The sequence below is a fragment of the Perognathus longimembris genome, chromosome 1 (assembly GCF_023159225.1).
Source record: "Perognathus longimembris pacificus isolate PPM17 chromosome 1, ASM2315922v1, whole genome shotgun sequence".
Taxonomy (NCBI): domain Eukaryota; kingdom Metazoa; phylum Chordata; class Mammalia; order Rodentia; family Heteromyidae; genus Perognathus; species Perognathus longimembris.
Genome location: NC_063161.1, coordinates 76383468 through 76411301, shown reverse-complemented (window position 1 = coordinate 76411301; position 27834 = coordinate 76383468). Strand labels below are relative to the sequence as shown.

The 27834-nt window shown below is 50.1% G+C and overlaps 1 protein-coding gene across 2 annotated transcripts; it reads left to right on the top strand.

Moving 5' to 3' along the window:
* Positions 1-27834, top strand: Wipi2 (WD repeat domain, phosphoinositide interacting 2). Of its 2 annotated transcripts, XM_048329995.1 has the most exons (13): positions 12-250; positions 2713-2766; positions 7241-7323; positions 16538-16707; positions 18241-18337; positions 19103-19200; positions 19494-19586; positions 22921-22991; positions 24099-24206; positions 24713-24877; positions 25451-25558; positions 26297-26454; positions 27214-27834. In XM_048329995.1, the coding sequence occupies exons 1-13, from the start codon at positions 177-179 to the stop codon at positions 27324-27326; spliced, it is 1392 nt and encodes a 463-aa protein (XP_048185952.1). In that variant the 5' UTR covers positions 12-176; the 3' UTR covers positions 27327-27834. The 2 variants fall into 2 exon arrangements, with proteins under 2 accessions (XP_048185961.1, XP_048185952.1); XM_048330004.1 differs by lacking the exon at positions 2713-2766 and having other exon boundaries at positions 1-250.

Below are 27834 nucleotides of genomic sequence, written 5' to 3'. Positions count from 1 at the left end.
GGCAGCCCGGCTCCGGAGCATAAACAAGAGCGGGGACGGGATGAGGCGGCGGTTGGTCCCCGAGCAGCGAGTGGCGGCGACTGTGGTGGCGAGCGGGTCCCGGCGCCGACCCTGAGCGCAGCCCGACCCGGCCCCGCGCGCGCGCCCCCGCGGGCCCACCCGCCGCGCGCGCAGCCATGAACCTGGCGAGCCAGAGCGGCGAGGCCGGCGCCGGCCAGCTGCTGTTCGCCAACTTCAACCAGGACAACACGTAAGGCCCGGCCCGGGGTCGGGGTCGGGGGCGAGAGGTCAGGGCCCGGCCTAGGGGGTTGCCTCGCGGGGTCAGGGCCCGGCCTCTCGCCCGGACTGGGACGTGACGGAGGTTGAGTGGAGATTGGGGAGGGGGAGGGGGTCTTCAGATCTCTCCTCATGCAGAGTTGGGGCGCTTCGCCTTATCTGCCCGGGAGTGGGGGCGGCCTCCTCGCCTGCCCCCCTCCTTGCTCAGCCCTCTGCCCGCCGCCTACCTTCTTCCCTCTGGCCTTTCTCCTTGTCTCCCCAATATCTGAGCCCTCTGGCCTCTTGGGCCCCCTGTGCTCGCTTTTTTTTTTTTTTTTCTGTTCCATAGCCTTCCATCCTGCTAATCTCATTTTCGCCAGGTAACTTGGTTGTCTTTTCCAGGCAAACTTATCAAAAAACCAAAAAAAAAAAAAAAAGTCGTGACCTCCCTCTGATTCAGGGGGAAACTGAGCCACGAGAATTCTTCCAGAGACTTTTCCCCAAGAGTTTTGGTGCTTCAGGAGAGGGGCCATTCCTGGGGCAAGACAACCCCCCATGTTCACACCCAATGCCTGTGGATGCGCTACCCTGTTTTTTTCCAAGTTGCTGTGATGTGGGTGAGAAACAGGTGGCTCAGAGGCTGCCTCGATGACCTGTGAGGATAGTTGGAAGATGAGAAAGAAAGATGAGTTATGACACTGGAAGGGAGAAGAGCCATCTTGGGAATGACTAACAGGAAGTGATGTAAGAGGAAGACCAGGAGTGGATCACTTGGCATCATGCTAAGTAGTTGGTTGGTACTGGCAAAATGACATCAGTAAAGTAGAAAAAGATATGTGTGACTGTATATTTACATATATATATATTTCCCTAATTTGAAAGTTACTTGCAGAATGGAAAAATGCCCAGATGGAGGCATGCAGCAGGTGCTCAATAGTTCCTCCCCCAAATCCTCCAGATTAGTAAAGACACAGGCACAGTGGAGCCATATTGAAAGTTGGAAGAAGGCTCCTCACCTGGTCCAGCTACAGATAAAACACTAAAGTTGTCTGGGTCATTACAGATGCTTAATAGTGGAATGAGGGTCAGAGTGGAATCTTGTCTCCTGAGTTCTCTCTTCCAGTGTTCTCTCCACTCTGCAGAATTCTGAAAACCAAGTTTAGAAATACTGGCATAGTAGTTTATAAAGATTAAAGCTACCAAATACTATAGCAGCACAAGAAAACTGTGTTGGGTGTGGTGGCGTTTGAGCGTAATCCCAGCTCCTCAGGAGGTAGAGATCCAGAGGATCACAGTGTGAGGCCAGCTTGGCAAAGAGTTAATGACTATGTCTCATCTCAATGAGCTGGTCCATGCCTGTATTTCAGCTCTGTAGAAGTCTTTAGGTAGGGTTTGGGTTTAGACCAGCCCAAATAAACATAAAAGACAGTATTTGAAAACTAAAACAAAAAGGGCTAGAGCTATGGCTCAAGTGGTAGAACACCTGCCTAGCAAAGTGCAAGGCCTTGAAGTCAAATCCAAGTACTTCCAGAAAAAGAAAAAACCTATTTTTGCAACCTGTTGCAGTTTGCTATAATTGGAATAAACTATCCAAGTAGGGAAGAAGAAATTCAAAACCTATTATGATTTGGTTTATAAGCTCATAGTATTTGGGGTTTGTCTAAATGAAGAGACTTTCCAAAATGTTTCCATGGCCTTTTCAGCTTCTTACTACTTATTTATGTCAGAAGGAAGTCAATTATAGGAGAACATTTTTGTTACTTTAAATGAGCAATTAAGTTGCCTATATAATAAACATACACCATTCTTGCCTGAAACAGGACCTTTTCATTCAGACTTGGAATCCTAGTACTAGTGATGCCTGTGTGATAATTTTATCTCTGTGGAGACCTTGATGTATGTAGTATTAGCGTAAGTCAGAGGGGTGCCAAGTCGAGTTCCACTACATTGATCAGCCAGCTGGGCTGCCAGACTTGTTTTAAAGCTACATTGGAAAGAAATACAAAAGTTCTTGTGGAGAGACCTTATGCCTTCTCTCCTTCCCCACTCCAGAATTTATTTTCTTAGAGGAATGCATTTTTGTTCAAGGACTTTTTAACTTTATTCCCTAGTCAGATCAGAATTATGTAGAAACTAGAGGAACACCATTTTTAGGAAGGCATCCATGTCAGCCTTGGTCCCCATTTGTGAAGGACAGAAGTTAAGAGGTCAGTTCAGGAGACAGAATCATGCTCCACCGGAGAGTCACTTGGTTTGTATCTTTTAAACTCCATATCCCTCCCTGGCATTCCAAACTGTCTCTGTCTTGTCCTTTCTCTTTATACTGGTCAGTGTGATTTCAAATGATGCGATTGATTTTCCTTTCATGGTTCTAAAAGTGCAACTTGAGTTTTATTTGCTTTTTATCATGTTTTGTTTTTTTATTTTGTTTTTTTTTGTTTGTTTGTTTTAAACTAGAAGAGTGAAAAAGACAACAAGAGCCTCTGGTCGTCGTCGTCCTGACTTTGCCTGGTTAGTTCCTACCCTGGGTCTCATAAAAGTAACTGCGGAAGGCTGGTACTGGAGCCCTTCCTGGCTTTTTGATACTGAATTTAGACCAGGGGCACACCTGTGACCCTGCTAATTTGGGTAGAGATTGGGAAGATCTTGGCCTGCCAAGCCCAGGCAAAAAGCAAAACCCCACCTTAATAAGATAGGGTTGGCTGTGCACGTCTGTGATCCCAGCTATGTGGGAGACCATAGGTGAGAGGATTATGATCCAAGGTCATCCTGACAAGAGCATAAATCCCTAGGACTGGGAGATCACTTATGTGTTTTGAGTATCTGCTTAGCAAATGCAAGGTTGTGAGTTCAAACCCCAGGACCTCCACAGGGGGGAAAAAAAGTGAAGCTAACTAGTAACGTATGTGACAAAGGGTCTCTGGACTGTAAGCAGAAATAGTGGGGGGCATAGTGGGGAGTGCTGGTATGGCCATGTCTATCCTAGACAACACTGCTGAAAGGGATAGAAAGAAGAGGGTGTTTGGCCTCCCCAGCCTCGATGTCATTCAGGGATTAGCTGCTATGCTCTGTTCTCATCTGCGGAACAAGATGGCTTTTTAAGGGTCTTCAGCCTTAGAGTTAGGGTCCCTGTGCCTGAGGTGCTGAGGACATAGTTGAGGAAGGCAGTCCAGCGCGGTCACCTTTGTCTAGGTGGCTGCCCCACAGGCCCTGCGTTGGAAGAAATGTGTTGTAGGAAAGGGCTGTGCTTTGGATCCAGCTGGCTTTGGAAGGCCTTAGGACTGGCCAGGGGCAGGCCAGAGTGGAAACCTGTAAGAAGTCTATGGCAGGAGCTGGGCCTGCCGTAGACTGGAGCTTTGGAGGTCCCAAGTGAGGGTGCCAGGCCCTGCCGGCTTGCTTGCAGCCTCAGGGCAGCTGCTTCCTGTTAGAGCACTGCCTGATTTCCTTCATCTCTGTAATCAAGTACTCACCCCTGTAATCAGGTGTGGTCTTTCAGAAAGAAGGAAGACAGTGGAAGGAAGCATCTAAGTGACTACTGGAAAAGGAAGAAAAAGATTGTCACATTTCCACCTGTTACTGCAAGTGGCTGCTTTTTAGATGGGGAGTGATTAAGTTAAATTCTGTGACAGACTTTGGATTGAAGATGGTAGATGAGGCAAAAGAAATTGTTTGGCTTCCTCCCCAAATTGGCATTAAATGTCTGAAAGATAATTGAAAGGGCCTGATCCAAGGTCTAGGAAGAGGGCTAGGCTAGAAGGGTGAGGAAGGAGGTGAGGGGATTGAAGTCTTGTGCTGCCAGTGGCTTCCCCACCCTGTGCTAAAGACAGGCCTGGTCTCTGGAGGCAGCAGAACAGAACAGGATCGCTGGATTTGGACCCCCATTTAATAATGAAATAGGGTACTATAGACCAGTGGTACTATATTTTCTTTGGTCAGTAAAAGTTCACTTTTGGGGGCTGGGGATATAGCCTAGTGGCAAGAGTGCCTGCCTCGGATACACGAGGCCCTAGGTTCGATTCCCCAGCACCACATATGCAGAAAACGGCCAGAAGCGGTGATGTGGCTCAAGTGGCAGAGTGCTAGCCTTGAGCGGGAATAAGCCAGGGACAGTGCTCAGGCCCTGAGTCCAAGCCCCAGGACTGGCCAAAAAAAAAAAAAGTTCACTTTTGGGCTGGGGATATGGCCTAGTGGCAAGAGTACCTGCCTCATATACATGAGGCCCTGGGTTCGATTCCCCAGCACCACATATACAGAAAATGGCCAGAAGTGGCGCTGTGGCTCAAGTGGCAGAGTGCTAGCCTTGAGCAAAAAAGAAGCCAGGGACAGTGCTCAGGCCCTGAGTCCAAGCCCCAGGACTGGCAAAAAAAAAAGTTCACTATTAACTTTTTTAAAAGTGCTTATGTGGACTGGGGATATAGCCTAGTGGCAAGAGTGCCTGCCTCGGATATACGAGGCCCTAGGTTCGATTCCCCAGCACCACATATACAGAAAATGGCCAGAAGCGGCGCTGTGGCTCAAGTGGCAGAGTGCTAACCTTGAGCGGGAAGAAGCCAGGGACAGTGCTCAGGCCCTGAGTCCAAGGCCCAGGACTGGCCAAAAAAAAAAAAAAAAGTGCTTATGTATATTGCTGATTATCAGCAATAATTAGGATTATCAGAGCAAATCTCATACTTATCTACAGTCTACCTTTCCCATTCTTAACATCTGGCATTTTATGGTCTGGTGAATTATGAGTAGTAATTAAAAGCAAAATCTCTTTTGTGTTGGAAATATCAAATGTACGCATGCGCACACACAGACACACGTGTGCTGGGCACTGAACCCAGGGCCTCACTCTTACTTGACCGTAGAGCTACCCCCCTCCCCAGCATAGTATAAAACTATTCTCCCTCGTTCCCCTATAATACTAGGAAAGGGCCTACTCCTGCTGTACTGGGTCTTTATCACAGAACTACCAGTGTTTTCTTTGTGTGTTTTTATTTCTTACTGGCTGGAGTGCACCCCTGCTTGTGTAGACCTTGGGGTAGAATTCTAGAGGTATGTAACATGCTAAACCAGTTTGTGATCACCCAAAGCAGGCATGGTGGGCAAAGCCTTAGTTTGAACAGCTTCTGTTCATCAGGGAAGGGAAGGAGCACAATTGAGTACTAAGATACTTTACATTTGTTCCAGTACCCAATTCTAAGGCTTAGCCCTTGGGAGTACTCCCCCAAGCTTACTTTATACTTAAGGCTCATAAGCATATGGTGATGTGGTTTCTAAGACAGCAAGAAGTCAGATGGAGCACGGCTTTAATGGTGGTAGATGGTCCCAAGGGAAAGCAGCTCTGCAAAACCAAAGCAGGAAATAGACTTTGGTGCTTGGGATGGAGCATGTGTACATGCTCTGCCGCCGAGCTACAGCCCCAGTCACCAAAAGTGTCTCCATAAACCACTGAAGACTGGCCATCTGGTGGGGGTACACAAGACAGTTCAAAAGAATTTGTGAGCCATGTATGGAGAGCATACCTGCCATCCCAGCACTCAGGAGAATAAGGGAGGAAGACCTCAAGTTTGGGGCCAGCCTGGATTCCATAGCCTGACTTTGTCATAAAAATAAATAAATGACCTTCCCTGTTGTTTAAAAACAGGAAAGTATACATTCTTTTAAAGTAGTTGTGCAGAGGAATTGCCTCTGAATATAATATATCTTGATTAGTGTTATCTCTTTGAATATTTTCATCCATCCCTCTAGAAACTTTTTTAAATTCAGAAATAGTGGGAGTAAAACTTAAGTTGCTTAAAATAGTGAATCTTAAGTTATCTGGGAAATATTTGCTTGAAAACCAATTTTATTGCTACAATCTTATTTTTATTACTACTTTTCGAAATGTTTGCAAATATTACTAGTAATACCTGAGATAATTAGTTATAAACAGGCAGTTTTTGTTGTTGTTTTCAAAGAAAAGTCACATATACTCATAGGTAGGTTTTTGTTCAGTTACATTGTCTGCAGCCGAGACTTGTGATCTTGGTACCTCCTTGGTGCTAGGATTACAGGTGGGTACCACCACCCCTGGCTGTAACTTAAAATGTTAACAGTGCTGATAACCATTCCATTCTCACAGTGTCTTTAGTCCACATGTGTATGGAAAAGAAGGAAGTCTCAGGTCTTCAGTAGATGACATATTAAAGTTGCCCTGCGCCTGTCTTGGAGTTTAGATACATGAAGGATGAAATGTCTGTCTGCTGATTTTCACCCAGAGGGCATGAGAAGCTCTGTGTGTGATTCTTCTGTCGCCACCACACCCCTCCTGCTCTCTCCTCTCCCCTACCTGCTTCTGCAGCTCTGCTTGCTTCTCCCTGCCATCCTCAAAGTGGTAACCCCATGGGGAAACACCTCCCTTGATGTCCCTACACCCCATACAGGGGTAGCTGAGGAGGGCACCCAGCACCAGGCCCTCAGAAGGCAGCAGCACAGCGTTCACCTGACTCTGCCCTGCGCCCTGCCTTCCCCCCCCCCCCCCGACTTGGTCATAGCTCAGTGGGAATGGTGGGGACCATGTTAGAGAAGGGGCGCCTGGCTGGCAGCTGTCTTAGGTGGAGGATTTAGAATTCAGTGCTGGTGTTTTGAAGTTCTCAGTACATCCCTGTCACCCATTGTCACCATGCAGCATGGTAGGTTCCAGAAAACCTTTGCAGGTGTCAACCAAGAGCCCTGCATGTGCTTCCATTGCCTGCTCCTGTGCCCTGCCATGGTATGCGGGCAGCAGTGGGTAGGGATGGGCTTGCTGCCATGCCCTAGAACCACAGGAGGTGGGAGCAAGCTTCGGTGAGCTTGTATGAGAAGGAACTCTTTTATTTTTCAAAGATTTTTAGTTGTTATTATAAAGGTGATGTGCAGAGGGGTTGCAATTACATAAGTCAGGTAAAGAGTACATTTGTTTTGGGACAGTGTCACCCTTTCCCTCACCCAGCCCTTATTTCTGAATTTGGCTTTTTTGCAGGTCCCTAGCGGTCGGTAGTAAGTCCGGTTATAAGTTTTTCTCCCTTTCTTCTGTGGATAAGCTGGAACAGATCTATGAATGCAGTAAGTGTTTGCTTTATTTTTCCCTTCTTAAAATAATACAGACCAATTGTATGTGACATGGAATAAAGTCTTAAACACTCTAGTTTAAGTCCAGCACCGTCTGGGCCAGTCCTCTGGTCCCCGTCCCATCTCTCCAGGGGTAACAACCAGGTCTTCTCCTGTGCATTTGTATAAGTATAAATGTTCACTCAGAGTTTATAGACTTTTTTCTTTTTGGTTGGTGATGAGGCTTGAACTCTGGGCCTGGGCACTATCCCTGAGTTCTTCAGTTCAAGGCTAGTGTTCTACCACTTGAGCCACAGCGCCACTTCTGGTTTTCTGGTGGTCAGTTGGAGATGAGAGTCTCAAGGACTTTCCTGCCCAGGCTGGCTTTGAACCGTAATCCTCAGACCTCAGCCTCCTGAGTAGTTAGGATTATAGGTGTGAGCCATCGGTGCCTGACCTGACTTTAAAATTTAAAAAAAAAAAACAACAAAAAAAAACACCATATGCACTACTCTTTAATCCCCTCTCCCCTCCCCCAATGCCATTTAAACCATTTAGATTGCTTCTAGAACACTCAGACCTTTTCAGCTCCTATAGGAATGATTTAACTTCTTTAGTTTTCATTTTCAGCATCTGAGCTGCCCACATGTCACCAGCCCTGTGGAGTAGAGGGAGGGCTGTGAGCTGAGTGGCCATGGAGCAGTAGAAGGGCTGTGAGCTTGGGCTCCTTGCTTATTCACTTATTGTTGGCTTTAAATGGATTACCTCATTTATAGGCCTCAGTTTTTTTTTGCTATTTGTAGAACAGAAATAATGCGTGTGGATGCAATTGTCTGATTAGAAATCAGTGGCTCTATGAAACAGTATTTGCAGAAAGAACTGTAAGTACAGACCCTCACTGAGATTATTGGAGATTCTCCTGGAGATCTGAGAAGTCCAGGTCCCTGGAACCCTTTGTCAGTTTCCCCCAGTGGGAACATATTGCAAAGCCTCAGGATAGTGTCACCACCAGAATAGTGCCAAGTCATCCTGCAGGTTTATTGTAGCCATGTTCCGAGTTCTAATCTTACAGTGATTCCTTTATCCTGCACAAGATGCAGAGCAGAACCACTCAGCATCCTACCACAGCCCCTAATCCTGGCGACTGAATTTGTCTTCCTCTCTCAGGTTAGAAAGTTGTACTAAAGTTTTTTGTTGCTAGCACAAAATACTCTTGGGATAAGACAACTTGTGAAGAAAAGATATACTTAGTCTTGGAGCTCTAGGAGCATGATGATCACCACAGTTTTGTTCTGGGCTTCCTGACCACATCACATCATAGTAGGGGCACAGTGCCACACAGGAGCAGGTGGTCACATCTGGAAGCCAGAAACAGTTGGCTGTGGCCAAGGATGCACCTGTTATGACAACCTTTTAATGACCTAAGGTCCTCCCCATGGGCCTTTCCTCTAACAGCTGTACCATCTTGTATTGCTACCCTGGGACCCGCAAGCACACCATGTTCAGACCACAATAGAACAGAACCTTTGTGACTGTTGTTTTGTTTATTTATTTATTTTTATTTTTATTTATTTATTTTTTTTGCCAGTCCTGGGGCTTGAACTCAGGGCTTAAGCACTGTCCCTGGCTTCTTTTTGCTCTGGGCTAGCACTCTGCCACTTGAGCTACAGCACCACTTCTGGCCTTTTTGTATATAGGTGGTGCTGAGGAATTAAACCCAGGGCTTCATGTATAGGAAGCAAGCACTTTTGCCACTAGGCCATATTCCCAGCGAGACTGTTGTTTTGGTTAGCACCATTACTTAGTCATTCCTCCAAGCTTACCAATAGCTTGCCCCTTTTGTTTCCAAGTGGTGTTTCATGGTTAACTGTTCTGCTGGAGGATATACAGGCTGATTCCAGATAAGGTTACTGTGAACATTCATGTAGTGGGTTTTGTTGTTTGTTTTTCTGAGGCAGGATCTCACCCAGGCTGGCCTCAAACTCATGATCCTGTTGCCTTTGTCTCCCAGGTGCTAGGATTAGTGGTCTGCATCACCATGCCTAGTTCTTGTATAAGTCTTTGTGTGGACCTAAGTTTTCCTTTTTGGAGGTAAGTGCCCAGCAGTGCAGTACTGAGTCCTATGTGATAGCACATGAGGCTTTGGAGAAACTGACTTTTTCTAAAGTGGCTGTACCATTTTACCTACCTGCCAGCAGTAAGTGGTCCAGTCCCTCTGTTGTGTGCCATTGCCAATATTTGGTCTTACCATATGTCCAGGTGGCATTGTGCTCTCCCAGTGTTCCCTGTCCCCTTCTGGCTGGTGATGGGAATGTCTTTGGATGCTCAGCACCACCTGTGTGTCCTCCTCAGGGGGCTGTCAGGTCCCCCATGCCCACTCTTACTGGGTTGGTTCTGTGGTGTTGAGCGCCTTGTTCCTGGCTGGCTGTGGGGCCTGCATCTGCATGGAGAATTTGGAACAGACCTGAGAGCCTGCGTGCCTCATTTCAGGGAGTAAGGAGTGTGCCACTCTTAGTGTTCTGGCTGTAGTTTGGACAGTGGGTTGTGGGTCTTTATCATTCTGGCTGTGTTTACAGGGGCAGTTGTGGAGCTGGGTTTCCATCCTGCTGACAATACCAGTGTCTCTTGTTGGTGTGCAGGCCATGTTGGCTATGCTGCCTGTGTTTGTGCCTGTTAGTGGCGTGAGAAGACAACCCTCTGAGTTCACACCTGTGCTCACTCACACCACCCAGTCTAGTTACTGGAGACCAGGAGAGATGCCATTCCTGCCCTTGTGAACTTATCTATCTCGAGGAGGATGGGGATGGAGTGTGTGTGTGTGTGTGTGTGTGTGTGTGTGTGTGTGAGATTCCTGAGGCTGGGGCATAGTGTTAAGCAAATGCAGGTGGAACTGACAGTCCACACATGTGCACATACCCTGCTAACAGAAGGAGAACACTCAGTTGTGAATTCTAGAGGTTAGCCATCAGGAAGGGAAGGTCTGGCCTCCTGCCTTCAGGCACCCTCTCTTGGTGTGCATCCATCCCTTCTCCCATAGCCCATTGTCCATTGTCTTGTTGCTTGGAAGAAGCACCCTAGGCCTTTTCCAGAGAGAGGTGGACCAGGCTTGCTGCAGCCTCCTGCCACTGTCTTAACTTTGCTTCTCTGTGGTCACAGCCTCTAGTGCTTACTAAACCTTCTACTGAGGCTCCCCATTCTGGAGGCCTTTCCTCTGCACCCCTCCCCACATGACCCAGGGGTGAGCTAGGTGTGACCCAGTTCACTGACCTTGAGCACCCAGCATTCCTGATCAATAGGACCTTCCCGCCCCACAGAAGGTGAATGGTAGCCCTGTCTCTTGAAAAGGAATCCCTGGCCTTCATGAATGGCTGAAACATTGACTAAATTCATGTCCCCATGAGGTACCTTGATCATGCCAATAGCTACAGATGTCCTCACAGAACTCAGGCACACATTACAGCCCCAACATAGCTGGGTCCAATGGCTCACACCTGTAATCCCAGCTACTCAAGAGGCTGAGACCTAGAGGATAGCAGTTCAAGGCCAGCCAGGGAAGAATAAAAAGACTGTCACCCATTAACCAGTAAGATGCCAGACTGGAGGTGTGGCTCATATGGTAGAACACCAGCAGATCAAGCAAACAGGACACAAGTTTAAGTTTAAATCCTGGAATTAATGCACAAACACACACACACACACACACACACACACACACACACACACACAGAGCTGGTCTTCATTCTTGTTGAAGTGGATTCTTGTCAGGCTTTTGGTGGAGCAACATGTGATGTGTTGACAGTGTCTGTAAGGAAGAACTACTACATAGTGGCCAGCAAGGGAAGACAGCATTGGGATTGTGTTGATTCTCTAGTGAGCTTTGGTTTTAAAACTAGATGAAGTGGACAGAGTTTTCAGGTGTACACTTCAAACCTAAGGCATCCTTCCATTAAGAGGTAAAAGGAGCAGATTGGCCTGTGTGTGTGTGTGTTCATGTGCGTGAGCAAGTGCAATGTTGTTTCATAGCATTTTCATGCAGGGGAGCAGCAAGGACCCTTGCTTGATGTCCCAGGGTTAGCTTGTCCCCTCCCAGAAGTCTACAAGAAAATCAGATCTCTATGGCTGTGACAGAAAGAATGAGCCAGAGCCGGTCCTGGAAAGAAACAAGCTGGGCAAGTGTTCTTCCACCCCTTGAAAATGAACCAGGAACCACAGCCTGTGGCCGGCAGCATTGTTTTTGTTTTGTTTTTTTTTTTTTTGGCCAGTCCTGGGCCTTGGACTCAGGGCCTGAGCACTGTCCCTGGCTTCTTCCCGCTCAAGGCTAGCACTCCGCCACCTGAGCCACAGCGCCACTTCTGGCCGTTTTCTGTATATGTGGTGCTGGGGAATCGAACCTAGGGCCTCGTGTATCCGAGGCAGGCACTCTTGCCACTAGGCTATATCCCCAGCCCGGCCGGCAGCATTGTTAGCCTCACTGCCTGTACTGTTGGTGCTTCCCACAGAGCCCAGCAGCCCAGCTACTAGATGGTTTGCCTGGTAACGCCTGTATGGTGCTTTGAAGATGCATAATGCACCCAGGCGAGGCCTCTCATCCCATCTCTTCATCCCCTGGTAGGTAGGACAAATAAGTGACCGCTTTGTAATTTGCAAAATTGTGCCAGGAGGTTAGCATTGTATACTTTCCTTGCATGTCGTGAGTTGAGCTAGATACATATAGAAAAGCACTCAGTCCTGAAAACTGGCAGAACCACTATCTTCTGGAGGATCCAGCCACACAGCCCTTTCCTTAGCCCCACGCTGGTGCCATTATCTGCATCTTCTGGTTAGACACTGATGCTTCCACCTGCCTTCCTAGTTGTTGGGCCATGTGGTGGCTGTGTATGGATTCCAGTGAGGTCTGTGGTGATGGAGTCTGGGGACACAGATCCAGCATCCAACAGGCTCACGGGAAGCATCTTGTATTATTTACTATCTTTTTCTCCACTCTCCAATCAGCCCTGTGAACTCACAGCAGAACTTCTTCCTGCCCAGTGATTCATTCTCCAACTCAGAGCTCATGCTACCAGTGCCCAGGAGGAAAGTTCACAGGAACTGGGGCAGAGGCCACCTAGACAAGTCCTGAGAGCCTGGCCTTGCCACTTGAGGTCACCAATGTTTGTGCTCATTCCTTTCTGCCGGGCCGAGTATGCTCTGCTCGGTTTTGACAGTGTTGTCACCATAAATCATGTTTCTCCTGTGACTATCCTGCCTTGTGCTCCTGGCATCGGTGCCCTGGGGGCCAAGTGGTCTTGTGTGGTAGGGGTTCCAGAGAGTGAGGTAGAACACTCCTGGTGGATGGGAGGCCTTGGCCTCTGCTTGGCTACTGACTGCTTTGGAAAGCCACAGTGTAGATAGCCACCAGAAGACTGACCAGTCGGCCTCCACCCCCAGATTCCATGACCCCATCAGGACACCTGGGCCACGGGCAGGTCCCAGGAGGGGTTGCCCTGCATACCTGTGTCCTCCTGGCCTAGCTCATGACTTGGTAGAGTGCCCTGCAACTCTCATCAGCTTCTTGCATCAGTTCTTCATATGTCAAAGTTTAGCAGGCTGCCTGGCATGCACATGTGCCTCTGTATGCATGCACAGCCCTGTGAAATGTGATTCACACCTATAAGGCATCCGAAGAAACCTGTTGAAAGAGCACAGTTCAATGAGGCTTAGTATATTTACTAAGTTTTACAGCTTACTGTAATTTAGTTTTAAAACATGTTTATCATTCCCCTAAGCCAGCCTGCTTCCATTAGCAGTTTCTCCCCGGCTCCCCCAATACCCCGATGTCCACAGCACTAATCTGCTTTCTGCTCCTGTGGGCTGGCTTGCTGTCTGGGCCTTTCAGATAAGTGGAGGGGGGTGGCCCGCCTGCTTCATGGTGCCATAGGGGCACCTGGCAGGAAGAGCCCTCCTTTGAAATTTCAGAAAAGAGAAGGGTTGACACCAAATGGCAAGGGTTTTTGTATTTGCTCCATCTAGGGCATATATGTATGACCTTGCACTGGTTCTTAAAAGTCTGAGAGAAATAGGCCTCTACTGCTTCTCACAAAAATTTCCAGAAAGCCATCTGAAAGCTGTAGTAGGGAAGGAAAGATGGGCAGGCCCCCTGTCTGGTGGCTTTCACCCTCTCTGTGCAGCATTGACATTGCGAACATGCTGTGTCCTTCCCAGCCAGCAGACACCACCCGCAGCTCAGGTGGTATGGCCGCCATCACTCCAGCCTCATCTTTTGCCACATGCCACCATCCTGCTCCATGTACACTGTCAAGGGAGTGCTGCAGAGCCCCCAAGCCTTCTTGCCCCGGGAGGTGAAGTGGGTACACAGCACATTCATGACTGTGCTAGATCTGTGTGTACTAGGTTTCCCGTGCTCAGCAGGGTGTGAATATTATTCCTGTAGTGGTGTAGCTGCTTTGGATAAAGCTGCTATTAACGTTCTCATATATGTCCTTTTTTCTCACTGTGGCCTAGACTAGTCTCAAACTTGCAGTCCTCTTGCCTCAGCCTCCTGAGTGCTGGGACTACATACAGGTGGTTATACCGATTTTTTTTTTAAATTGTGATTATAAAGGTAATATGCGGAGGAGTTACAGTTACTCAATATACCTGTCTTTTGTAGGAATATGTTTTCATGCCTTGTGGGAAAATACTGTAGTGGGATTGTTGGATAAGTACTGTACTGTGTGTGCGTACACAGGAATCCTCGGGCTTGAACTCAGGACCTGGGTGCTATTCCTGAGCTTTTTTGTTCAAGGCTAGTGCTCTACCACTTAAGCCACACACTGTGACTTTTTGGTGGTTAATTACAAATAAGAGTCTCATGGACTTTCGTTCCCAGACTGGCTTTGAATTTCAATTCTTAGATCTCAGCCTCCTGAATAGCTAGGATTTCAGCCACAGGTGCCTAGCCACTTGCTCACTTTTCTTCTTTTTTTTTTTTTTTTTTTTTGCCAGTCCTAGGGCTTGAACTCAGGGCTTGAGCATTGCCCCTGGCTTCCTTTTGCTCAGGGCTAGCACTCTTACCTCTTGCCACAGTGCCACTTCCAGCTTTTTCTGTGTATGTGGTGCTGAGGAATGAAACCCAGGGCTTCATGCATGGTAGGTAGGCACTCTGCTGCAAAGCCACATTCACAGCCTCACTTGCTTACTTTTATAAGAAGCTACCACACCTTTTTCCTAAGTGACGGCCTCTTACCAGTGTTGTGAGATGTGCTCGCTGTGTGTCCCTCACCTCACTAACTGTCTTGAGCATTTGGGCCGCTCCATTGTGGTGATCCTGTCACATTGTGTGTGTATATGTGCACACTCACATGTGTGTGGTTCAGAGCTTGGGAGGGAACTTAGGCCCTTGTGCCTGTTAGGTGTGTACTGAGGCCCTGAGCCACACCTTTGTCCATTTGGGGGTTTGCATCCTGCCTGCTATGGCTCTGCTAGTGCATTATTAGTTCTAGTAGTTACTTTTGCAGGCCCTGGCACTGCAGGAGGCTCCATAACACCTTCCTCTCTCCCTGCACTCCTCACAGCCAAGCCTGTAGGGCACTGGGAAAAGAAGGCATCCTTGCCTCTTTCCCAGTTTTGTGAGGCAGGATTCAGATCTGCCCCGGGAAGGGTAGTTAGTGTCCATGAACAGTAGCAATGCTTGTTCTTGTCCCTGGGCAAAATTCTAAGTGTTCGCCCTGAACAGGCAGCGTGCTGTGTCCTGCTCCACTTCTGTGAGCTCATGGGACCATGCTTTCATGAGTGGGTGTGGATTTGTCACCATAGCCTCACATAGAGACTCTGAGGGAACCTCTCACCTCTGCTCTCCAAGCTAGTAAGTGCCCGCACTCCAGGGAAGAGCTGGTGACAGCGAGGGTTCCCATTCTCCCCGCACCCCGACCTGCATCTGCCCTGGCCTCATGATGTCCTGCCTGGGGAAAGGCTGGTAGGAGTGTCTGCTCCTGCTGCAGACAGATGGTCTCAAAAATGCAGAGAGGGGCTGGGGATATGGCCTAGTGGCAAGAGTGTTTGCCTTGTATACATGAAACCCTGAGTTCAATTCCTCAGCACCACATATATAGAAAAGGCCAGAAGTGACGCTGTGGCTCAAATGGTGGAGTGCTAGCCTTGAGCAAAAAGAAGCCAGGGACAGTGCTCAGGCCCTGAGTTCAAGCCTCAGGACTGGCAAAAAAAAAAAAATGCAGAGAGGATAGCCCCAGAGCAGCAGTGCCCCTTGCCCTGCACTGCAGGCAGCTCCTGCAGGGGCTAGTGCGATCCGAGATGCTGCAAGCCGCGGAGCTGGCATTGCTCTGCTGGTAACAGTCACTTGCATTTTATTTTGGAATAAGTTTGTTGCCTGACACAGGAAAAGGTGGATATGGTTTGTGTCCACTGGCTCAGTGGAAGTGGCTTTGAGTAAACTATAAAGTGCTTAGAGGATTGCTCTTAACTTCACTGGCTTCTACCTCACTCCAAGTGATAGCAAACCCTTAGGCACGAACAGCTACAAGTGCTGGGCCTCTGTGCACAGACGTTCACTGTGTTAGTACTAGGCCAGTGCTCAGCACCTTTGCTGTCGGAATCCAGGCTGAAATGGTCCTTACCAGGCCCTTCCCTAGACACCTGGACACTCCCTTCCTAAGGTGAAAATAGGTTAAGTCAAAACTACTTACAGTACAAGTGTGGTCGTTCATGCCTGTAATCCCAGCACTTGAGAGGCTAAGGCAGGACTATGAGTTCCCACAAGCCTGAGACCTCCTCCTTGTTTTTTTTTTTAAAGCAACACTGCATTTCTGTGCTCCCCTGTTGTGTTACAGGCTGCCAGCAGCACAGCAGGTCAGGGCTAGGTTTTGTGGCTAAGATCAGGATCACCAGGCTGACCAGCATAGCGCTGTGATACCTGCCAGCAGCCCAGGAAAAGATCCCAGCACACACCTGTTGCTTTTTGCTCCACTGTGAAGTTAGACCAGGAAGCGTTGAGCTCTCATCTCTGCCTCTGTTAGATTGCTTTGTAAATGGGCTAGTGTGCAACTGCTTATTTAAAGGGATCCTCTGAAGTAAGTTCCCTTGCAGATCGTCTTCTGTGTGAGTTGTCATGCTGGGGTGATCTTTGTGCCCTCTGATGATCCGAGACTCTAGGACACTAGTTCACAGGCCCCTAGGCATGTGCGTGTCTGGAGGTTGTGCATAGATACCCATGTGCATGCTCTCATGATTCCAGCTGACACAGAAGATGTGTGCATCGTGGAAAGATTGTTCTCGAGCAGCTTAGTGGCCATCGTTAGCCTCAAAGCTCCCAGAAAACTGAAGGTTTGCCACTTTAAGAAGGGAACGGAGATCTGCAATTACAGTTACTCCAACACCATCCTGGCTGTGAAGCTCAACAGGCAGGTGAGTGGCAATCGGCTGGGTGCGCTGCCCACTCTCAGGGTCCCACCATGCCTTGGACAGAGCAGAGGTCAGGGCTGGCACCCCCAGCTATTCACCCTACTGCCTGTCCCCGTGTTGTGTGCATACACCTGCACCCAGCAGCCCAGCAACTCAGTCCTCCCCTCAGCCCCTTGTTCAAACCATCTCCATGTGCCCTCACCCCTGCCCCACTGTCTTGCTCATCCCTGGGGTCCAGGCTTGACCTCTGCATTTGCTTGCCCAAACAGCACAGTGGCTCACTTCCTGCTGCCTCTTGCTCTGCCTGTTTTCCTTTGGAAGTATACTTGACTTGTTTTGTTTTGTTTTTGCCAGTCCTATAGGGCTTGAACTCTGGGCTTGAGCTAAAGTTTTATGTTCAGGATAGCACTCTACCACTTGAGCCACAGCTCCACTTGAACTTTTTGTGGTTAATAAGAGATAAGAGTCTCATGGACTTTCCTGTCCAGGCTGACTTGAAACTTCAATACTCAGATCTCAGCATCCTGAGTAGGAATACAGGCATGAGCCACCAGTGCCCAGCTCTATTTTTTGGTGTTTGGTTTTGTTTTTTTTTGGGGGGGGGGAGTTGAGATAAGATCTTGTTATGTAGCCCAAGTTGACTGACATTTTGAATGCAAGATCTTATGGTAGAATTATAAGTGTGAACACATACTCAGCTCTATTTTCCCTCTTTTAAGTTGTTCATTTGGCTTATATTTTGCCTAAAACCAACACGACTGCCTATCCCACACCTGGTATGTGGCCCTTGAACTTACCCTGGAGGCTGCGGTGCATTGTGTGTGGCAGCTGGTTTGGCACAGGGAAGCAGACCACAGCCAGCAGTGAGCTGGAGGGCTGGGGGCCCCTGTCTTACCTGATAGGAGCCAGGGTTGCTCTGGTAACTGGCAAAGCTGCCTAAGCTGGGAAGTCATGGCTTATTCTCATCACTTCGTGCATGGGTGACAGGAACCATGCTCATACCCAACTGTTCCTGCATAATTATATCATCTGTGATATGCTTTTTTTTTTTAAATGATCTCTAAGTAGTTGGACAAAGGGGTTTCAATCCAACAAATCAGTTTATTAAGTACACTGCATTTTGATGGATGCCACCCTTTTTGTTGTTCTCGCTCATCCTTTGAAGCTGCCCCCATGTTCTTTACAGGAGTGAAACATGGAGACTACCGTCCATAAGGGAAACTCAACTTCTCACACATTGCTAGGCTTTTGACTTTGTCTTAGCAGGGCTTCATTCCCATCTATAGAGGAGCCCGCCTGTACCAGCCCCCTCTAAAGCCCACTTTGCTCAGCTCTAACATCCACTGAGAACTAGCACACCCAGATGCAGTTGTGGGAGCAGGCCCATGGGCTCAGCCCTGGGGAGCGAGCGCCTGCATGGTGTTCTAGGAGTGGATGGCGTCATGCTCCAGCAGACGTGAACCATGTGCCCACAGGCTGTGTGCCAACTGGGACTTGTGTCATGTGTGCTTCTCATCATGTGCTGTCTCTTTGTAGAGGCTGATTGTGTGTCTGGAGGAGTCTCTGTATATACACAACATCCGGGACATGAAGGTACTGCACACCATCAGGGAGACCCCCCCAAATCCTGCAGGTAAGCCTCTGAGAGAAGAGAACCTGCTTCTCTAGACCTTTCAAAGATATCTGTAGTTGCTGGGTGCTGGTGGCTCACACCAGTATCCTTGCTACTTATCTCTAGTTACCTTAAATTAGAAGTGGAGCTATGGTTCAAAGTGATAGAGTAGTAGCTTTGAGCAAAAGAGCTTGGGGACAGTGCCCAGGCCCTGAGTTCAAGCCCCAGGACTGACAGGAAAAAAAAAAAAATATGGGTGAAAGGGCCCCTCCCTACTTATGGTTTCTTCAGAAACACATTTAAGAAGTAGTGATCCTGCTGGGCACCAGTCACTCACACCTATAATCAAAGGTACTCAGGAGGCTGAAATCTGAGGATTATGGTTCGAAGCCAGCCCTGGCAGGAAAGTGTGTGACTTGAATTAACCACCAACAAACAGCAAATGGAGCTGTGGCTCTAGTGGTAGAGGACTGGCCTTGAGCACAGAAGTCTAGAGACAGCAGTAAGGCTCTGAGTTCAAGCCTGAGGACCAGCAAAGAAAAAAAAAAGGAATTGCCTGAAGCCAGGAGTACTGGCACACTCCTGTGGTCCTAAGTTCTTTGGAGGGCAACACAGGAGGATCTTGAGTTTCCAGGACAGCCTGGGCTACATAGCAGCGTGGTCTCCCAAAAGTTGTTAGAGCAAGCTAGCCACCTTCGTGCTGGCACTGTTTGTAACCATCCAAATGCTTATAAGAATGGCACAGCACTCTTGGAGCTAACACACCCCCTATCCATGTCCTCACAGGCCTGTGTGCGCTGTCAATAAACAACGACAACTGCTACTTGGCATATCCAGGGAGTGCCACCATTGGAGAGGTGCAGGTGTTCGATACCATTAATCTGGTGAGGCCCCTCTTATACTTGGGGAGCTCTTTTTGGGACACATATCCATGGCAGCTTTGACATCTAAGTTCCCTGGCTCAGTACCACACAGCCTGTTCTGCCACTCTCGGTGACCAAGCAGGTCAGGTCCACTCGTGACCCCAGGAAACCAGGGAAGTGGCTTTGCTTGTCAGTCTGAGCAGCTGTCCATGAGCCCCACAGGGCAGTGTGTGGGTCTGATGTGTATACCGGCCACTGTGGCTGTTCAGCCTTTGGCCATGGTGGCGCTCACCTGTTACTGTTTCCCTCTGCAGAGAGCTGCAAACATGATCCCGGCTCATGACAGTCCTTTAGCTGCGCTGGCTTTTGATGCAAGTGGGAGCAAACTGGCCACTGCTTCTGAGAAGGTAGGTCTGCAGGCCAGAGGCCGGCAGCAGAGGTGGTGGCAGCCTGCTCTCAACACCTGAGAGCGCTTACAGGGAGAAAGTGGTATTTTGGTTTGGGCTCGTGATTTGGCCATTACCAGTTGGCTCCATCACTTTGGGCCTGTGGCAAGGCAGAATTTCTAGGTAGGAGTCGGGGGCAGAACAGAGCCCACCCCTCTTATTATAATAGGAAGCAGAGAGCAAGAGAGGAAGGGGTTGGGGTCCCATTGTTCCCCTGAGGGCACACCTCCCAGTGGCCGGGGTTGGCCACCAGCTGGGGACCATTATCCTGGGAGGAGGAGGATTCTGCTCCAGCTGGTCAACACTCTTAGTGTGCCTGCCTTTTCTGTTTATTTAACAAAGTTGAATCGTACTGCAGTTCATCATGCTTTTTACTCTCACCATTCTGTAAGTTACAAATACTACTAAAGTTGTGCGTGCTGTGATTTACTCTAACATGTCCTTCTGGGACTTCTTGTGTTGTCTCTATTATGTTACTGTTGCTGACATTTCCTGCTAATTATTTGGACTCCAGTAACAGATTTGTAGGTTAAAGGCAGGTGGCCCCATGAGGCCTGGCAGTACACATTGTGATACAAAGGTAGGACAATCCTGAGTGCCTCCTGGCCCACACAGTGACCCCCTATGGAGCCCAGGCTGGGCTTGAACTTAACTATCGCCCTGCCTCAGCTTCCCAAGTGCTAGGATTTCAGTCATCCCCACCCTGTCTAGTTTGGGTTTTGTTTGGGAGATGAGGTCTTGCTATGTTGTCCAGACTGGCCTTCAACTCCTGGACTCATAAAATCCTCCTATGTTGGTCTCTCAAGTAGCTGGACTACAGGAGAAGACCACCATGCCCACTGCCTTTGGTCTTTTTCCTTTGTTTGTTTGTTTGTTTGTTTCTTTTTTTTTTTTTTTGTCAGTTGTGGGGCTTGAACTCTGGGCCTGAGCACAGTCCCTGAGCTCTTTAGCTCAAGGCTAGCACTCTACCACTTGAGCCACAGCGCCACTTCCAGTGTTCTGGTGGTTAATTGGAGATAAGAGTCTCAGGGACTTTCCTGCCCAGGCTGGCTTTGAACCGTGATCCTCAGATCTCAGCCTCCTGAGCAGCTAAGATTACAGGCGTGAGCCACCGGTGCCTGGCTGCCTTTGGTCTTTTAAAGTGAATATACAACTAAGTTAGCAGTCATACTGCTGAGATCTGTGCGGTGAAGGTCCCTCCAGTGCCCTGCTCAGGCTGTGCTCGCTCGCTGGGGCAGAGCAGTGCGGTCCCGTTCATACTCAGCACTGTAGTGAGTAAATGCTTCGCTGAGTAAGTACAGCCCCAAACCAAACACATCGAGCACTCGTAAAAGGTCAGCTTAGAAGGCCCCTTCAGGTGTGCAGGTCCGACAAGGCCAGCTGATTTTGTCCAGCATTTGAGTTCACTGTGCCAGGTGTGGAGCTGGGCATAGGGTTTATGAGGACAGTCACAGACACCACCACCATACCACCCCCATCACTTACACCAACAGAGGAGAGGCCCATGGTGACATCCCCAATAGAGCGTGTAGCTAGTGTGGCTATGAAAATCAGCACTGGAGACACAGTCACTCACTTTCTTCCTGGAAAAGACAGCTGAGGTCTGAGTTGGCAGCTGTGTTTGCTGCTGTGTTCCAGATTGTAACAGTTCCAACTACCCATCCCAAGCCACCCCTCTGCCGCTTCTGAGCAACAGTGTTCACAGCTGGTGTCGAGATGAGGGGCACCCCAGGCAGTTACACTTTTTTACTTTCTATGTGTGCATGTGTGCGTGTTTACTGGTACTGGAGCTTGAACTCAAGGCCTCACACGCGTCCCCGGTTTTTTCATTTAAGGCTAGCCCTCAGCTGCTTGAGCTGCAGCTTCACTTCTGGCTTTGGTAGTTAATGGGAGGTAAGAATCTCACGGACTTACCTGCCCAGGCTGGCTTCGAACTATGATCAGATGTGAGCCATCAGTGCCTGGCCTGGCTTCACTTTTGATGATGCTAGGCTACCCAAACATCACCTTTTCTTCTATAATTCTGTTACCTAATAATTATTAGCTCCTACAAAGCCTAAAGAACTTGGAATTTCAAGACCATACAGTTCTTTGTACGTGGGATTGAGTGTGATCTCCCACCCTACCCTGCCAGGCCCATCGAGGCCTGCCTCAGGCACTGTGCCGCTGGCACAAAGTGACTCCCAGCTGCCAGTACCCAGGGGCGGGCTGTTAAGTTGCGTTGGTCTAGAATTCAGGCCACACAGGGAATGCTTTGCCTTGGTGGTAGTGTGCGTGTGTGTGTGTGTGTATGTGTATCAAACCTTGCATCCTCTAATTCTTGAGGTACACGCTTATGGTGTCCTTACTCCTAGAAATGCATATGAACCCCAGGAGCCGTGTGGCTGGCTCTGCCTGGCCTTCACCGTGTTTGTAAACAGGCAGGTACTTTCCAAATGCGTAGGTCTGAAGAGAACCTTGCAAATTGGTGGGCTTTGGACTGTTCCTGTTGCACACATTTGATGCGATGCGAACTACAAGGTTCTTGCTCCATCTTGTCAGCCTTTGGGCTCTGTAATGCCATCACGTGCTTGCTGCACACTGACAGTCCCCTCAAGTTCTTTTCTGGGCTCTTGTCACCCACTCTCACTTCAGTTCCTGTGCACTGCAGGGAGGCAGACAAGGAAAGTCAGGCTAGAGGGGCATGGTCCAGATGGTAGAGGACCAGCCATGCAAGCAGGCTGAGCAAGTATGAGGCCCTGAGTTCAAACCCTTGTACTAGCAGGGGGAAAGTAAAGTTTTCTTGGGTGAATACAACAGCCACACCTATAATTTCTACCACTCAAGAGGAAGTCTCAAGGATCACATTTGGAGGCTAGCCTAGGCAAAGAGTTAGTGAGACCCCTTCTCAAACAACAAGCCAGTTGTGAACCTGTAATTCCACTGCCCCATAAAAAGAAAGTAAAAATTAATTGTAATAGAAGTCATTTTGTACTTTGTCGTTTTAAGGCAGGTGAGTGAGTTATGGGGTCGGTGAGTCCTCCACAGTGCTTCCAGTGGGCAGCCCTGCTTCCAGTTTGGATGACTGAGGCCCCTTGGCCTGCATTGGGGCCCAGGGTAGGCCTGCAGTGCGCTAGAGCAGCTTGCCTTAGAAGGCCAGGGTGGCAGTGCGACCTGCCCTCCATGTGGCCCCCTCCCTTGAGCTGTTTCTGGGAGCAGATCCAGGTGCTATCAGCAGTCTGAGGGGACAGAATCGTGGAGTCCCCTTACCTGCCAAATGTGGTTCTTTGATTTTCCTTCTTTCTTCCCATCCCAGGGGACCGTGATTAGGGTATTTTCCATTCCAGAGGGACAGAAACTCTTTGAGTTCCGGAGAGGAGTAAAGAGGTAAGGTACAGACTCACATCCCAAATCCAGTCTCGGGTTACCTGCGACCTAGCCCCACAAGGCCGAGTCACCCCAGCTTCTGGTCAGTCTTGTTATGCAGGGATTTCTCTGCAGGCAGACTAGGTGTCCAGGTGCCTGGTCCTGCCTGACCATGGCACCAAAGGCTAGAGCACTGGAGGCCCCCTGGGACAGGCAGGACCAGGTGGCAGCAGCCTGCCTAGTCTCCCCTCGGAGTCCACTTCCTGCTGGAAGCCCATCCCCTTGCTAGGCCGAGCTGCGTATTCCACCTGTGCCTGCCCAGCCAGCAGGGAGCCTCTCCTAAGCTGCCCCCACCCCGACTGCGCCCTCAGACCGCCACACTGTCCAGTTCACCTGTTTCCTCTCACATCCCTCCTACCTTGTATCCAGGCCTGCGGCAACCTTGCCCTGAGCACCCTTAGCTCTTGCTCCACCTGAACTTCCATCTGGCTTCACTGTAATAGTGGCCCTGCCCACATTGGGAACCTCAGGGCTTCACTGTGCTGCCTAGCCCTGGCCACTATCTACACCCTGGGATCTGCCCTAGGGTCTCTCAACTTCTCCAGAACCTTCCACTTATTCTTTCTAGCATGCCTTTGCTTGGAACAAACTATGTGTCTGTGCGTACATGTATGTATATATGAATTTCATGTCTGTATGTGCACGCACACACAAACACACATCATCAGCCCAGGAAAGCAAGAACCTCCAGCCTCTTCCAACCCAGAGCTAGAAGACGAGGCTGGCACGTGCAAACACTGAAAACACTGGACCGCTGAAGGCAGAGCCTTCCTTACCCAGTGGCCTGGGGGTTTGGGGTGTGTGGCTGTAGGGCCTTAGTGGTTACACGTTTGGTGATGGCACTTCACTGAGATGAAGCCGCTGGCCTCCCTGTGCGCCCTCACCGCCCAGCCTCAGCTCACCTCACTCACACCGCCCTGGTTCCTGTGGGTTCTGGGGTGTCACCAGGCTTGGCATATTACCCATGGCGTGGCACAGGGAGGGGTCTCAGGCAGCAGTAGGGACTGTGGGTGGGAGGGGGTCGCCAGCTCCTCCCGCAGGGCCAGCCCTCACACCCACTCTCCCCAGGTGTGTGAACATCTGCTCACTGGCCTTCAGCATGGATGGCATGTTCCTGTCTGCGTCCAGCAACACGGAGACTGTGCACATCTTCAAGCTCGAGACGGTGAAGGAGAAGTGAGTCAAGGCGGGGCTGCTCCATGTCTGTGCCAGCCTGTGCACTGGGGGGCACACCAGCCTTAGGTGAGATAGAGCGCCCCCACTAGACAGCCTCCTGATGTGGGGATAATGCTGGAGAATGAGGGACAGACCCTTGCTGGATGGAACAACCACCCTCCATGAGGCAGCGAGGGCTGGGGCAGGCTCTCTCCCATGTCAGTGATCTGATGCTCTGTTGCTTGGGTGTGCATGGCAGGGGCTCCTGCTACAAAGAACATCCTACCGGGTCCATCTCGCTTATTCAGACTCTTCCAGTATGTAAGATAACTTCAAAATCCTACATGGAGTAACCGCCAAAAATAGACCTTAGGGAAGTCATTTGAAGCTTTGGGACTTGCAGCTCCGGAAGTCCAGCAGGGACTTCCTGTACCTGTCACTGCAGAGCCCCCTGGGGGAGGACATGGCCACCTCCTTCTGACCATGTGACAGGGGATCTCAGTGACAACCCAGGCATTTCCTTGCAGGCCTCCAGAGGAGCCCACCACCTGGACTGGCTACTTTGGGAAGGTGCTCATGGCCTCCACCAGCTACCTGCCCTCCCAGGTGACAGAAATGTTCAACCAGGGCCGAGCCTTTGCTACCGTCCGCCTGCCATTCTGTGGCCACAAGAACATCTGCTCCTTGGCCACGTGAGTGGGGGAAACAGGGCCTGCCACTGGGTGGCAGGGCATGGGACCGTCCCACTTCACCGCTGTGAGCTGTGAGAGTGGGAAGAGCCACAGTGCCTCAGTAGATGGCCTCAGCAATGAGGCTTCTCCCTCCCTCTCCCCCCCCCCCCCCGCCCTCAATCAATGGGTGTTGATAAAGACCTAGGGGGCAAACAGGGGTGGGGGAGAGGACAGGACACCTGAGCCCCAGGTGGTGGCAGTGGTACAGGATTGCAAACAAAGCCTCAGGATTGTTTGCAGCAGGGCCCATGGGAGTGTTCACTGAAGATCAGTCACCTTCACACTCCCGTAACCCCTCAAGTGTCCTTTTCCTCGCTCATGAGCAGACTGGCACAGCGGAAGGTTCTGGGCATGGGCAGTCACAGTGCAGTGGAGTTTGGGCCATGGTGTCCATGTGGCATCCAGGCCCAGCAGCGCCTGGCCTCTGTGGACTGGGCTCCACCAGGCCATGCCTTCCCAGCCCTGCTCCAACTGACATCAGAGCTAATAAGCATCTTTTCCAGAAGTCCAGAGTTTGTATTCGCTTCTCGCTAGGATCCAGAAGATTCCCCGGCTACTGGTGGGAGCATCGGATGGCTATTTGTACATGTACAACCTGGACCCCCAGGAGGGCGGCGAGTGCGCACTCATGCGCCAGCACAGGTGAGGTTCCCGGCACGCTGTCCCTGTCCCACTCTGAAGCCCACTGCCCAGCCAGGATGCGGCCTTCTTCACTGGAAAGAGAATGCACGTTGATTGGGAAGTGGTGGAATTTGATGCTTCAGTGTGCTTACCCAAAAGTTTTGACCACGATACTAAACTGCTTCTGTAATCTTGGGGAGTTTTAGTTTGGGGGGTTCTCGGCATTTTTGAGACAAGGCCTCACTATGCATCCCAGGCTGACCTGGGATTCAACTCTCATGCTTCAGCCTCCTGAGAGCTGGGACTGCACACTCCTGCACTGTGCCTCCACACAAGAGTGTGTGAGCATGCCTATAAAAATACATTCTTTTTTTTTTTTTTTTGCCAGTCCTGGGCCTTGGACTCAGGGCCTAAGCACTGTCCCTGGCTTCTTCCCACTCAAGGCTAGCACTCTGCCACTTGAGCCACAGCGCCGCTTCTGGCCGTTTTCTGTATATGTGGTGCTGGGGAATCGAACCTAGGGCCTCGTGTATCCGAGGCAGGCACTCTTGCCACTAGGCCATATCCCCAGCCCCTCTTTTTTATTTTTGATCACCCATTATAAAAACAAAATCCTATTTTCTCACTAGCTATAACTCTCACAGTGCAAAATACACCATGTAAATAGACTGGGGAGCATCTCAGCATTCCAGAGCACACTTTGGGCATCTGCCTGGCAAGAGGCATGCTGTGGTGTCTCAGACCTTGCCACCCCTCTAGGCTGGATGGCAGCATGGAGACAACTAGTGAAATCGTAGACTCCGCCTCCCACGACTGCCCGCTAGTAACTCAGACTTACAACACTGCGGCAGCCAAAGGTGCCTACGCGCCCTCGTCTCCCACCAGACTTGGCAAGGGGCAGGACGCGAACCTAGAAGGTAAGTGACCCTGCCATGCTCCCTCCTGGGGGCTCATTGAAACTTTCACGCCACCCCTCCCCTCCCCAACTTGGCATTGTGAATAAGCCATTGCCTTTGTGAACTGTTTCCAAGGCCTTGCAAGGCTGAGGGTGGTTTTTCTTTTAGAAGCCTGAACTTTATACTTCCTGTGCAGAAATCACACCCCAAGTGTTTCTTTAGTTACTTTTTAAACAGGTTCTCCTGTTCTTTCCCAGAACCAGTCTTGGACTAAGATCCTCCTCGCTATGCGGTTCCTCCATGTAGCTCCCCGTGCCCATGTCTTCATTTAGATGGGGTGTTGCTAACTGTGAACCTAGGCTGGCCTCGATTGCAATCCTCCTGGCAACCTCCCACGTAGCTGGGTGCACGTGCACAGGCTGCTGTGCACAGTGGCTTAGGCTGCCTGGCCTGCCCACTCTCTCTCAACCTGCCTGCGCCCTGCGCCACAGAGGAGGGCACCAGGCCCTCTTGCTCCTTATAAAAGCCTACTTTCCCCAGACCCTGTGGCCCTGCGTGGAAGCCACACCTGCTACCCAAGACCCCTCTTTGGGGTGGCCCCACAAAATGCAGAGCATCCTGGGATGTGTTCCTGCACACCTGTGGAACAGAGGCATGGAGGTCACCCTACCTGCGGCCTGTACCACCAGCAGCCGTGCATCGTACATGGTGGGCAGGGTGAGGAGAGGCACACTGCACATGCCTCGTGCCTGGGGTCTTAATTCCACGGCTTTTCTGCAGCCTATACAGACGACCTGGGTGCCGTGGGTGGTGCGTGCCTGGAGGAGGAAGCCAGCGCCCTGCGCCTGGACGAGGACAGCGAGCATCCCCCCATGATCCTCCGCACAGACTGAGCCGGCCACGCTGCCTGCCGAGGCTGCGCACTGCTGCTATGAACCTGGGGCCGGGAGAGGACAGCACGCCAGGCGGGGGGCACACCCGAGCGGGGGGCGTAGGGATAGTCCACCTCCACTCTGGAGAAAACAACGTTCACTTCAGTGGCTTCTCTTCCTGCTTACGGATTTTAGCTTTCTGTTTTCTCTCTCTCTTTTTTTTTTTTTTCTATTTTTCGTTTTTTGCCAAAATGAACTGATTGGTGAAGTCCTTGGAGTCTCCTGGCTTTGTGTGCATGCCGTGCCAAGCCAGCACGGAGCGCTCCGGCCTCCCACTAGCAGTTGCCGTGGTCAGCCTCGACCGGAGGCCATCCTTGGGAGGCCATGGAGGCCATAAAGGAGGGAGGAGAATGGGCCGGGGGGCTTCTGCCAGGGGGCCAGCCTGGCGTCCCCCTTGCCCTCCAGCCCACCTGGACCATTTCCCTCTACTGTATTTTGTTAATTAAATTCTTTCCAAGTTGGATTCTTC

What these genes read in the sequence shown, in the direction of transcription:
- Wipi2 (XM_048329995.1), top strand. Translation starts at nt 177, where the DNA reads ATGAACCTGGCGAGCCAGAGCGGCGAGGCCGGCGCCGGCCAGCTGCTG. An exon ending in TGGCCACTGCTTCTGAGAAG is followed by an intron (nt 19,587 to 22,920) that starts GTAGGTCTGCAG and finishes TTCCCATCCCAG; the next exon opens with GGGACCGTGATTAGGGTATT. An exon ending in TTCCGGAGAGGAGTAAAGAG is followed by an intron (nt 22,992 to 24,098) that starts GTAAGGTACAGA and finishes CACTCTCCCCAG; the next exon opens with GTGTGTGAACATCTGCTCAC.